At 38.3% G+C, this 13,972-nt stretch overlaps 1 protein-coding gene across 8 annotated transcripts in view; it reads right to left on the reverse strand.

Annotated features, from left to right (window-relative positions):
• The window catches only part of Wdr33 (WD repeat domain 33), a 109,937-nt gene that overhangs the window by 17,568 nt on the left and 78,397 nt on the right, over positions 1-13,972 (reverse strand). For all 8 annotated transcript variants that reach the window (XM_013363947.4, XM_005315867.3, XM_078017275.1 and 5 more), the window contains 9 exons: positions 10,777-10,903; positions 9,485-9,639; positions 9,312-9,390; positions 8,227-8,337; positions 7,138-7,232; positions 6,844-6,930; positions 6,479-6,618; positions 5,612-5,764; positions 3,887-4,975 (listed from right to left, as the gene is read on the reverse strand). In XM_013363947.4, the coding sequence (XP_013219401.1) occupies positions 3,887-4,975; positions 5,612-5,764; positions 6,479-6,618; positions 6,844-6,930; positions 7,138-7,232; positions 8,227-8,337; positions 9,312-9,390; positions 9,485-9,639; positions 10,777-10,903 (2,036 nt within the window). The remainder of the gene's footprint in view (positions 1-3,886; positions 4,976-5,611; positions 5,765-6,478; positions 6,619-6,843; positions 6,931-7,137; positions 7,233-8,226; positions 8,338-9,311; positions 9,391-9,484; positions 9,640-10,776; positions 10,904-13,972) is intronic.

The following is a 13,972-nucleotide window of genomic DNA, read 5'->3' on the forward strand; positions in this document are numbered from 1 at the left end:
AAATGGGAGAAAGAAGATACTTTTCATGCCGTAATAAAAGAAAGCACTTGTATTTTAAACCTGCTAACAGGTTTATTTAGAGCCAGTGTTTTTTTGTTTGTTTGTTTGTTTGTTTTTTGTAATGCCAAGTAAGAACTTTAATGGAAAGTTAGAAAACAATACACCACTCTGAAAAGGTCTTATTAACTTCTGGCAAAAGTAAAGGTTTACCAATCTGCCAGGACAATCAAACTCTGCTGTGACACCCATGAATCCTACCCGTGACAGAAAGTAAGGAATGTCTAAGTAACATCAGGACTGAGCTCTCCTACCCTAGGAGTACACAGATTAGAAAGGCATTCTTCCTGGCTTCTCTTTTGCTTCCCTCTTATCTCTGCTCTCCAACAACCCCATTGCTCAACACCTACTGCTCATGCTAGGTCCAGCCCCTTCATCCATCATGCTGGATTCATTTGGTTCCTCCAGCTTCTGTTTGATACAGACTTGCAGCTCTTATTTTCATAGTCTCATTGCTTATGATTTGGAGCTCAATCCCACCTTGTCCCTAGTCCTAATATTCTCTATTTTTATCTAGCCATATCTGATTGCCTAGCCCAATAACCTTAGATCAAGTCTCTTTTTTATTTTTTTTAGTTGTAGATGGACACAATTTATTTATTTAAATTAATGTGGTGCTGAGGATCGAACCCAGTGCCTCACAGGTGCCAGGCAAGCACTCTACCACTGAACCACAACCCCAGCCCCATGGATCAAGTCTCTTGACAAACAAATACATAAGTAAATAAAAATACACCTAGTCATTCTTTCATTAAAAAAAAAAAATTAGTGACTGAACCTACTATGAAAGCACAGTTTCAAAAAAACTAATAGCAAAATTGCTCTCAGGTCCCAATCTACTAACAGCCCTACTAGGAGTGCTATCACTGGCAGTTAAAAATGGCCATTAGAGGCTGGGGATATAGCTCAGCTGGTAGAATGCTGTCTTGCACGCACAAAGCCCTGGCTTCAATTCCTAGCACCACCAAAAAAAAAAATACTAGTAACAATAAATGTTGGCAAGGATGTGGGGGAAAAGGTTCACTCACACATTGCTGGTAGGATTGTAAACTGCATTATGAAAAGCAGTATAGAGATTCCTTAGAAAACTTGAAAGGGAACCATAATTTGGCCCAGTTATCCCACTCCTCCGTTTATACCAAAGGACCTAAAATCAGCATACTACAGTGAGGCAGCCATATCAATGTTTACAGCAGCTCAATTCACAATAGCTAAACTATGGAACCAACCTAAGTGTCCTTCATCAGATGGACGGATAAAGAAAATGTGACACACATACAATAGAATATTACTCAGCCATAAAGAATGAAATTATGGTATTTGCAAGTAAATGGATAGAGCTGGAGACTATCATGCTAAGTGAAATAAGCCAGTCCCCCCAAAAAACAAAAGCCAAATGTTCTCTCTGATATGTGAATGCTTACCCCAAACAAGGGAGGGTGAAAAGGGGAAGAATAGAAGTTCACTGGATTAGACAAAGGGGAATGAAGGGAAAGGAAAATGAATCAGACATAACTTTCCTTTGCTCATATATGAATACACAACCAGTATAACTCCACATCATGTACAATCATAAGAATGGGATCCTAATTGGAATGGGTTGTACTCCATGTACATATGTCAAAATATACTCTACTGTCAAGTATATCTAAAATCAACAAATAAAAAAATATTCATTGTCAAAAAAAAAAAAAAAAGGCCATCAGTAACGGAATGCCAGTAATTAGTATACTGCTTCATTGCCTGCCCACTTTTGGTCCAGGACAGCTCTAATTAACATCTTTCATGCTGCTACTTAAAAGCCTTGAAAGCAAGTTCACTTAATTAGACCATGGAAACAACTGGTTTAAATAATTGGCCTAGTCAAAGTGAAGAAAAACAGATTTCAGCATATGAAAAATATAAGCAAAGATTTTTGATCAGGCAACTTCTGAGATTTGAAATACCTATACCAATGTCAAATCTTCTGATTCACTCTACCAGTTCTATAGGTCAACTAAAATTTTAGAATTGCCATGCTTTTCACATATAAAAATCTTAATATATGGACAATGAAAACTCTTACTGAACTATTCCAGAAATTTGGGCCTATTCTCTTAAATTTGGCATGTTTATAATTTCAGTCATAATATACTAGTTAAATTTCATTTTTTAAAATCCTTCTAAATGAAAACTGTTAATTGACCATCAAAAAAAAAAAAAAAGGAAAATAACCTAGAAAGTAAATGTTACATATACAAACACAAATACTCAATGAATTTTAAAAACATCAAGTTTTAGGGCAATTTAGGTCATATTGCAATCTTAGATTTTTATTGAACTCATCCTAAATTCTGAAAAATGCCTAATAAAAATCTGACATTTTTAAGTTCTGGAAGATCTGAATAATACCATATAATTTATTTATTTACTTAGTTCAATAAATCTGATGGTTATCTTTAGATTATAGATTCTCAGTGATGCTTGAAGAAAAAAAAAAATGACCACATTTCCTACATGAAGAATCTGTAACATCCCCTATCGCTGGTAATTCAGTGGCTTCCAATGACAACTCAGGGAGTCAACATTAGCTCGCTCACTTTTTTCCCATATCGGACTTCAGGGACTAAACCTAGTTGTCTGCATCCAAATAATGCCTTCAGACTAAGAGCTTCAGAACCCACATGGCAAAACAGTATTGAATCCATTCACGCCAAGCAGATTTATAATATTCCCCAAGCAACTCTCCTCACAACTCTCCTCATTTCTCATCAGCAAATGAGAAATAAAATGCAGATGACAAAAACAGTCCTCCTTGCCAGGCACAGTGGTGCATGCTTATAATCCCAGCTGAGAAAGGAAGATCACAAATTCAAGATCAGCCTCAGTAACTTAATGACGCTCTCAGTAACTTAGTGAAACCCTGTTTTAAAATAAAAAAAACAAAAAGGGCTGGGAATGTAACTCAATGGTAACATACCTCTGGGTTCAATCCCCTATTCCAAAAAGAACAAAACAAAACAAAATATAAGAGCTCTTGAAAATGGACCAAGGAAATATTTACAGAAATACACTTCCCTGCAAATACTTTAATATGAAAGCTGAAAACAGATGGGTGTAGAAGTGCCAGAGGCTGGCTGAGGTAGAAGAATTCTGAGTTCAAGCCAGTCTCAGCAACTTAGTGAGGCCCTAAGAAATTCAGGGAGACCCTGTCTCTAAATAAAATACTAAAAAGGGCTGGAGATATGGTTCAGTGGCTAAGTACCCCTGGGTTCAATCCCTGGTACCAAAAATAAGAAAAAGAGCTGCAAACAACTTGAATAGAATTTCATCCAAAGGGTCACCATTTTGGAATGGTCCATTCTGGAATTGTAGATCTGTGAAGGCATTCACTAAGATAAAAATAGTGAGATACACAGTCTACAGTATATAAATATCCCCCACTCTCTTTAAAAGAAAAGCAGGAAGATAGGTCAGGCATGGGTTGGTTGCTTTCAGGCCCATGCAACTCTGGGCTACAAAGTAAAGAATGCAAAAAGCGGAGCAGGACAACCTGAGATATGTACAACATAACATGTCTCCTCCTTAAAGCCATAGCTCTGGGTTCCCTGGGACAATAAACTGTATTCAATTCAAAGTTGATCTTGAAAAATTTCTAGTATATCCTAATTCTTCAGACATTACTTCCTTCTTTAGCCAGGATGCTATTATTTTACACCACCATCACTTGCAGAGAAATGGCTACACCTAGCTCTGATTACTTTTCACTGTTCTCAGCAATACTGCTTCAAGTGCAGAGTATATTTCCCCAATGTGTTATTAATGCCTACAAGTTAGAAATAAACAGTACCTGATTGAAGGGGGCGCGGGGCCCATCACCTAGCAGAGGTGTTTTCTGCTGCTGGAATGGTATTGGCCCTTGAGATGGATGTGGCCCTCTTGCCGGGTTCTGCTGTCCCTGAGGTCCAGGGGGCCCTTGCATGCCACCCTGGGGTGGAGGTCCCAAAGAGCCCTGGGGCGGTCCCTGCTGACCTTGTGAGCCTGGAGGACCTCGAAGTTCCTGGGGAGGGCCCAGCATTGATCCTTGAGGTGGAGGCCCCTGCATGCCTCTCAACTCCTGAGGACCTCTCATTTCCTGAGGGCCGTGTCCCAGCAGTCCACTTGGAGGGTGAGGTCCTCTCATCTCTTGAGGTGGATGGCCCATCATCATCCCTTGGGGAGCAGGACCTTGATTCTCTCGGGGACCTGGAGGCCCCTGCATTCCTCTTGGATTCAATCCCATCAGAGGCCCCTGAGAAACAGGACCTTGGATTCCTTGAGACCCTGGCCCACCTTGTATCCCATGAGGATGCGGAGGTCCTTGCATTCCTCTGGGACCAGGTGGTCCCTGCATTCCTTGAGTACCAGGAGGCCCCTGTGGGCCTAAGTGGCCCTGGGGACCAGGTGGACCTTGAGGTCCTATATGACCCTGTGGGCCTGGTGGACCCTGAGGACCCATATGACCTTGAGGACCAGAACTACCCTGTGGTCCAGGTGGCCCCTGAGGTCCCAAAGGGCCATGAGGTCCAGGGTGCCTCTGCATTCCTTGGGGCCCATGCATGTCCTGAGGCCTTGGTAGCCCCTGGGGTGGGCCCTGGGGCCCTTGTGGTCCCATGAATCCTTGAGGCCCCCCACCTCCCTGATGCAGTGGAGGACCTTGTGGTCCCATTTGTCCCTGAGGTCCAGGGGGTCTAAACTGTCCCTGTGGACCTGGAGGCCCCATCTGAGCCATGTTCATTGGCATCTGCTGAGATGGATGGGGCTGCTGAAAACCTTGAGGAATCTGAGACATTGGACCTTGTCCTGGAAAGGGCTGGGGTCCAAGGAGAGGAGTGCCAGATGAGGGAGGGGGCTGAATTTGCTCAGCCTGTTTCTGCGCAAGTCTTTCAATTTTAAGTTGCTAGAAAGAAAGAAAGAAAAAAGAATTAAGCCAGAACCCTCCAAGATGACAATATTGCTATCAAGTACTTCATCAAGGAAACCTCAAAATATACAAACTTCTTAACTTCTTAATGGCCCAGTGGTAACCAGAGTCCACTGCAACACTCAAATGTCCAGAGGCCACTCATAATGATCCAGTATTTAGGCTGCAGTCTCCCTCAGACTACTTCCTTTTAGGATTATTTATATTTATCTTGAGCAGGAAAAACCCCAATAATTTATTACTATTTTGTCATCCTGATAGCTGTCATAGGTGGGAAAGTAAGAACGAGCCATCTGTACTGCTAGTTGAAAAAAAAGGGAAAAATTCGTTTACCTACAGTAAATAAAAGAATCCAAATTAAAATCATGTTGTCCTTATCTTTTCTGTTAAAAAGGTGTATTTAACTTGGGTGTACTTGCTGCTCCACTGATGGTTTTAAAAGTCTATGAAAAAGGATTCTTTTAGAAACTAGCTTCCTAATACAGCAGTAAGAAATCACGGAGCTTGTCAGACCCACCTGAGACCCTTCCCTTTCTTTAAGAGCACATCAATAAAAACATTTGTCACTGCTTTCTTAGATCACCTAGCACCTCAATAAAAAGCTTCACATACCTCCAAAAGCTGTGGATTGGTATACTGTAACGTGGCCATTTCTTGCTCAATTTCCGCTTGTGTTTTTTTCTTCTCTTCCAATTTAATGTCCTCTTTTCTGTCATTCAGCACCTCATTTGGAGCAGGGATTGGAACTTTATTTTGCATCCAGGCCTTGGAAAAGAAGCATTAAAATATACTCAAATATGAAAATTATAATAATAGGATGAGAAAACCATTCTGTGATGTCATCTGCTCAACCCAATCTGCTAAACTGTTCTTATTTCTAATGCAAATTCTTAGTGACTCGGGAATGGAATAAGACTAGTGCATTACTAGATGGAAATTACCAAGATGATAAAAACTGAAAGATCCCAGTTAGTAAGAATGAAAAGCTTAGCTAGGTATTGTGGCCTGCAACTGTAGTTCCACCACTCAGGGGGCTGAGGCAGGAGGACTGCTTGAGCCCAAGAGTTTAAGACTAGCCTGGGCAATGTAGCAAGACCTGTTCTCAAAAAAGAAAAGCTTGCCATTCTCTTCAAAAGGGCACATTGCAAAGCACAAGACATATAAGACAGACAATAGAGAAAATAGTCAATATACTTTCTGACCCACACCTCTTATTCCTGACAACTTAGTAAAATAAGTAGATGAGGAAAAAAGAATGAGAGAAGATTCATGGTAAACAAAGTAATTCTGCAAGGCAGCAGATGAGAACTATGTTTGGGAATATAGGAATATGTGAAGGAGAAGAGTCCACAGTACACAAACACGTTCCATAGATGAGATGATCCAAGAGAGACCTAATTTTCAATGTCAATTAAACAAACTAACCACAATTTCACAATGAGAAAGTGGGTGAGGAAGGGGTCATTTTTAGTTAGTTACCTGCTGGAACTGAGCAGGAATAGGTTTTGCATAAGGAACTTTCTTCTGAGGTACTTTTTTCTGATCCTTTTGCATCACCTCCTCCATTCCCCAATCTAAACCTGGAATTGTCATTTCAATTTCGTTCGATTCATCCTTCCCTATAACCATAAAGAGAAGTAGTTAGCCCCTTAAATGAAAGTAATTGGTCACCTGATCAATGAACATATTTTGGAAGATTTTAAATACTATGCAGTTTGCATCACTTTTATCAGCATTTCTCAACATATATCATGTGACATTCAATACAAATAGTCTTGAAGATAAGAAAAAAGGGCCACAAAAATTTTATAAGAAATGAACGCAACTACTGTAACTACTCTTACCCATCTGCTCCTGTTCCATAGCTAATTTTAGTTGCTCTGGTATTCCCATCCCTGGAATCACTGCCAGGCTGTTAGGTTCAAGGTCATCTACAAAGAATAATATACTCACTGTAAACAGAGATTGTATGAAAGCAGTGGCTAATAAAAATTAATACTTTATAAAAACAGATCATGCCTCTGGTGATTTATAATCCAATAAATCAAACTATTAAAGTCAGTTTTGCATAATATTGCCAATACTAACACTGTTATAACAGAATATCAACATTTCAAACATGAATATACAAGCCTCACCATATTCTACTCCATCTTCAGACATTCCAGGTAATAGGTTTAGATTATACCGATCTCGCATTTTATCACCTGGTCGGTTTCGAGTCCAGAATTTGCTGTCAAAATAAAAGTAATGGCCCAAAGGACTTAAAATCAGCATACTACAGTAATGCAGCCACGTCAATGTTTATAGCAGCTCAATTCCCAACAGCTAAACTTTGGAACTTAGGTGTCCTTCAATAGATAAATGAATAAAGAAAATGAGATATATATACTCAATGGAATATTACTCAGCTTTAAAGAAGAGTGAAATTATGGCATTCTCCAGTAAATGGATGGAGTTGGAGAATATCATGCTAAGTGAAATAAGCCAATCTCAAAAAACCAAAGGCCGAATGTTTTCTCTAATATGCGGCTGTTAATTCACAATAAGGCAGGGGACATTAGAGAAGAATTGCGTTACCTTAGATTAGGTAGAGGGAAGTGAAGCGGGGGTAGGTGGGGAGGGGATGTGGGAATAGGAAAGATAGTAGAATGAAACAGACACTATTACTTTATGTATATATATGACTGCATGACCAATATGATTCTGCAATATGTACACTCAGAAAAATGAGAAATTATATCCCATCTATGTATGATATATCAAAATGCATAAATGCATTCTACTATCATGTTTAACTAATTAAAACAAATTAAAAATTAATTAAAAAATAAAAGTAATGGGAAGAGAGAAGGAACATAGTTTCAGTGTTGTTATGGAAAATTAATAGTGTGGTATACACCAGTTCCTTGGTACACACAACAGATTTTTTATAATTCTTTCCTTCTCAAACTTTAAAATATGGGAAAAAAAATTTTTTTAATAAGAAGGCAAAACAAAAATTTTAATAATAAGGCAAAAAATTGATTCAAACAACCAAAGTCATGTATAATATACAATCTCCATATTGCAACAAAAATATTTATAAAACACTATAAAAATGTTTTAAAGACAAGTTGAAATACAAATTAGTATATCCATCAATAAACAAAAATAAACATGTAATATTTATTTCTCACTGTTCTATAAGTACAATAATCCCTTGCTGTTTTCACTATAAAGCTTACCTAGTGTGGTCATTTGAGCCTGAGCAGAGAATATGTCCAAGAGGATGCCAAGCCAGACTCCAGATCATTCCTTCATGGGCCATCTCCATCCCACCCACTTCCTTCTCTACTCTGTAACAGCACAAAGAAAGAAGTCCTTTTCACAAAAGTTAATGAAGAAAGGCTAATTTTCTTTTAGCCTTAAAACAAAGCTATCAATGCCTGTTACTTTAAATCTAGTCAATTCTGGATGTTTCAGAGGTACTGACTTGTCATCAAAAATACCTTCTTTTATTCAAAGACAAAAGAAGCAGAAGGGTAAACGCTTCAAAAATTATTTTACCAATAAGAGACTAAGAATGCTATTTCATTCTCCCTTAACAATTTCCACAGCCAAAAGTAGAAGTGCTACATTTTTTTATTCTAAGCTGGATTTACAGAATTTAAAACTGTAGGCAGACTAATACAGTACATACTAACACTCAGAAAAAATAGGAAACTTTATCGTGCTTACACACATTCAAGTGCTCTCTTCATAGAAATATACTGTTTCCTGGACTTACTGATAATCAACAGAATGTGACAAAATTTACAGTGTATGATTCAGAGACCAGAAAAGATCTCCCACTTTCTACCTGAGTCTCTGAATACACTCCTTCTCTAAGAGCTCATACTTCCAGAAGCCTCTACCACAGAGAGGCCATGTACTCTAGTACACAGTGCCCAAGTACAGCCTGGCCTTCATGTCATCCCAGCAGGGGCTTCAAACACAAAGAAGCAGAGGAACCATCCCTGCTGTGCCGTATCCAAAGTCCTGAACCACCAAATCTCTGATTTCTAGAATAAAATGCCACTTTTGTTGCTAAAAATTGTTTTTGTAGTTGTAGATGGACAGAACGCCTTTATTTTGAGGATTGAACCCAGTGCCCTGTGCATCCTAAACAAAGGCTCTGCTACTAAGCTATAGCCCCAGCCCCAAATGCCACTTTTATACCATGAAAAATATAATATTTTGTGTGTGATACTTCTTTCTTTTGCAGTGCTGCATGAGCTCTACCACTGAGCTACATCCCCAGCCCTTGCATACATACATAAACGTTACACACCCAACATGCCAGAATAACAAAGAACCATCTGATCCTCCACTGGCAAAAAGCCCTTCGTGCACAGGATGCCAGGCCACAGCTGTAAACAGAAACAAGGGAAAAGACAAAATTGTTTGGGTCTGTGAATGCTACAGGTAAGAGTCATAAAACAATCAAGCATAACAGTCACGGACCTGTGGCTTCTTTCTTATGACCACGGAAGACTTGAAGCTCTTCTTTCAGGTTTCGGATGTCAAAAAGTTTACAGAGATGATCACGTGAAGCCGTGAGTAGCCAATTGCCATTGAGGTTTAATTTCACTTCCATTACAGTGTTTTTATGGGCATGACTAGAAACAGAGCACCAAGAAAATAATGGTCAGAATTCAAAAACAAGCATCAATCAATATAATGACCATTTTGGTTGAAAGCACCATGGATCAAGATAGCAAGAGAATGTGGCCTAGAAGCAATAAGCATATAACATTATGGGGTAATGTAATAAGAATATAACATCAAAGTACACTTGAAAGAATTAGGTCAACAGAAGTAATATCCATTACCAAAGTGCTGCTCTCACTACCCAGATAAAATAGCAGCAGAGCTTCAATTGTACAGAAAAGTTTTATCTGTGAATCAGGGAAAGCATTTGGAATACATAAACCAATATTCAGTAAAGGTCATTCAATTTTAAAAGGTTAATGACATTCTTCTTATTAAGACAAAGCATAAAAACAGGTACTGAATAATGTGAAGGTTAATTTGAACTAAAGACAATGCCTTAAGGCCTGTGCAATGTACAACTTGAAGGGACATCAGTCACAAGATGCAGCATTGGTCACTGCCACTAGAATATGCAATAAGGCAGCCTTGCTCCAATCAATTCACTTGGGGGTGGTTTACTTCACAAATGAAGGAACAGGATGCAGAGTTCAGCCAAAAAGGTGAACATATTCATAGAATTGTGAACATTTACAAAGAATTCAAAGAAAAAAAAATTGTATTACGAAGTTGCATTGTAAGCATGAGAGGGAAAAAAATGCAAGTTAGCTCAAAAAGTTAGCTTATTCTTTTATTTTACTGGGCGGTAGGCGAGTAAGGAGGACCTTCTGTATAAATAGATTATATGGAGAAGGCTGAGCTATGACCACTAAGAGGCACATACATCAACTTTATACACTGCCAAAAGGTACTCTAATGAGGATGGACAGTGAGAGAAAACGGTAATAACGATTTCCTCTTCCTGCTCCCCCGGCTAAGCTCACCAAATTAAATTTAGGCATATGTGGCAGAACAAATGTCAAGCATATTTCAATAGGGATCTATAGAGACAAAACATAATTAATAAAAAGTCTACAGATCCAAGTCCATCTGGTATCTAAACCACGTTTACAGGAATATCTAAGAAGAGAAAGCTAAAAGTTAAAGAATATAGGCTGCTTTGTTCCCCTCTGTTTGGAGGAAAAAGGTGGGGTCCTATCACTTACAGTGTTGCAAGACTCTGTCCAGTCTTGGGATCCCAGAACTTGATTGGCTGTTGACTATCTTTACTTCCTGAAACAACTAACCCTTTGGTTGGATGCCAGTCTACACATTTCACATCAGCACCATGCCCTGTTGAAACAAGTTAGGATAAAACCTCTTCAATCTTGTGAGTTTAAAGCAGGACTTCATTGTAATTTAACGGAAGTAGAGAAATCTATTAAATGTCTTGATCTCATTGCTCAGTCAACCTAAATTTTTTTAAAAGACTCTTTGGTCTGTGTCTGGAAGTCTTTTGATAGATACATTAAGCTTTCTTCTCATGCTAGGATGCACAAAAACCAGTCCCCTCCTCCTGAAACTAAGTATATCTCCCAGCCTACTTGCTGGCAGGTGAGCCAAGTCCTTTTGGAAGTTGCACCCCTCAAGCCCACAAATAGCAAACTTTGGTTTTCCTACTTTGTGGTATTTGTTATAGTTCAAAACTCCTTGGTACATAGAATGAGGAGAGGAAAAAGTATTCCAGCTTTTTACTTATTTATTGAAGTACAGGAGAAAAATTATTTGTGCCAAATTCATATGTAGATTAACATGTAATCACAATAAATTGAGTTACTAAAATATTACAAATGTGAAATCAGGATTAACAAAGTATTGTTTTTTAAAAAAAACGTGGTGTAGTATAGTCTTAATATTTTACAAATCAGGAGGCTGAAGCAGGAGGATCAAAAGTTCAAGGCCAGCCTGGGCAATTTAGCAAGAGCCTATCTGAAAATTTAAAAAGGAATGTAGCTTACTGGCAGAGACTTGCCTTGCATACACCAAGCCCTGAGTTCAATCCCTAGCAAAACATATACACACACGCATGTGCACGAGCACATACACACACAGCCCAAAGGAAAAAAAAAAAAAAGCTGGGAGTAGGGATTTATGAAGCAGATGCACGGGAGGCAGGTGAAAACTAAGAACGCATATGAAACAGCTTCAGAAAATTTTAGATGGAAGGAAAAAATTTTAAATAAAAGATACAAAGGGAAACAGAAGAAGAAAGAGATGGTCTCCAGGAAGTGGAAGCGATCTATACCCGTTCAGAAAAAGAGAAACACCTCTCACATAGGGCTAGGCTTATCCCAACACAATAGCCCACACTGGCAAGCACAGAAGGGTGGGCTAATCATATGGAGAACAGTTTGGAAGATTCTATTGTCAGGAAATAATGGATGTCCAAAGGGATTTTTCTACAAGGAAATAATTGCAGCATGGCACATGTACTCTAAGGAATATGATGCACCTACTACAAATGATCTCATGGATGATTAAATAAAGTGATTAAAACATCCATTCTACTAAATTTATTTTTCAACAAATTAGTGTATATTCTTACTGTAAAAGGAAAACAATTCAACAACATAAGTGATTGCATGTGTACATCTGTGCAGAGAAAAATAGCAAGAAGACTAGATACCCAGTTGTAAACAAATACCATAAAGCTGGGAGGTGGTATTATAGAGATTCCTTTTCCTTGTGTCTTTAGATTTTCTTCAATGAACTTTTTCTTTTTCCCTTATGGTGCTGAAGATTGAACTCAGTATCTCACAAATGCTAGGCAAGTGCTCTACTTCAAGAAACATATTTTCTAACTCCCATTCCAGGAGGGTGAAGCTGAGGATGGGAAAAGGGACGGCAGGTTTTGCTGTTGCCTGATATTTTATTAAAAACAAAAGATGGAAAAATTGAAACAGAAACACAATTTTTGGTCCTTCTGGCCCCTTCCTTACTTTAAAAATCTTTAATATTATTACCAATCTAACACTGAAAAGATGTGATCGAGGAATTTAAAACCTTTATGGCGGGACTGGGGTTGTAGCTCAGTGATAGAGAGCTTGCCTTAGCATGTGTGAGGCACTGGGTTCAATCCTCAGCACCACATAAAAATAAACAAATAAAAACAAAACAAAAAACCCTTTATGGCCCACTTTATGAATAAGGTGTATAGCTATGTACACTTTTTTTTTTTTTTTTTTTTTTTTTTTGGGCAAGGGATACCTGGGATTAAACTCAGGGGCACTCAACTACTGAGCTATATCCCCAGCTCTACCTTTTTTTTTAAATTTAGAGATAAGGTCTCACTGAGTTGCTTAGCACCGTGCTTTTGCTAAGGCTGGCTTTAAATTCGCAATCCTCCTGTCTCAAGTCTTCTGAGCCACTGGGATTACAGGCATACACCACTGTGCCCAGCACTATATGAATTTTAACCAAACAAATTGGAATTTCTGGCAAATGTATGAGAAAGCACTTTCTAATGATGATGCACTATGTAAAAAATATAGTCTTAGGACTCAATTCTACCTTTGCCTTTTCTGGAATATCTTTATTACATAGAGAAAGTATACCTACTTAGTGTAAAGTATATGCAAAAATTAAAACACTATCAAACTATAAAAACATATAAAATGTATTTTGGTTGCTTTGTTTTCTGAATTTCTCTATAATTTATTTGGGCAAAATTCAAACAAGGAAAGAATGCTATGAATATACTCACACCCATCCACATCATAGATATAAGTCAAACTAATAGGTATTGATTCTCAAGTATTATTTTTGGTCACTATTCTTAAATCATACTAGAGAACATATGTTTACATATGGTACTATACTAAATGAAGAATTTCCAGTATGCTAACTCATAGTTTTACAATGAATACTTTACAACACAGATGAAAGAACTGGCTCTTGATCACAAAGGTGATAGGTGGCAGAGCAGAAATCTGCATGAGGGAAGCACTCAGGATATATGCACATTTTCTAATATATTTTGAATGTTTTACAAAATAAATTCAGGGAGTTGAATGTAGAAAGCTAGTTCCAGAGTCTCTGCTCTTAAGGACTAATTGCCTTTTTAGACATAAAAAGTTCAGTTTCAGAGTTGCAAAAGGGGAAAGGGTTGACAACAACATGTACTTTCCTATTTGCTTCTATCTGCACAAAGACTCCTAAAGGATGGTACTTAGCAGATAGAAAATTGGGATAGAGATTATTCATTCTTCAGCATTTGTATTCACTGTTTTATTTCTGAGCCTTGTGCCTGTATCATCTATATTTTTAAAAATTAAGTACAAATAAAGTCACCTAAGAAAATACGTGCAGGGCTGGGGTTGTGGCTCATCAGTAGAGTGTTCTCCTAGCATGTGCGAGGCTCTG

The sequence above is a fragment of the Ictidomys tridecemlineatus genome, chromosome 7, assembly GCF_052094955.1.
Source record: "Ictidomys tridecemlineatus isolate mIctTri1 chromosome 7, mIctTri1.hap1, whole genome shotgun sequence".
Lineage (NCBI taxonomy): Eukaryota > Metazoa > Chordata > Mammalia > Rodentia > Sciuridae > Ictidomys > Ictidomys tridecemlineatus.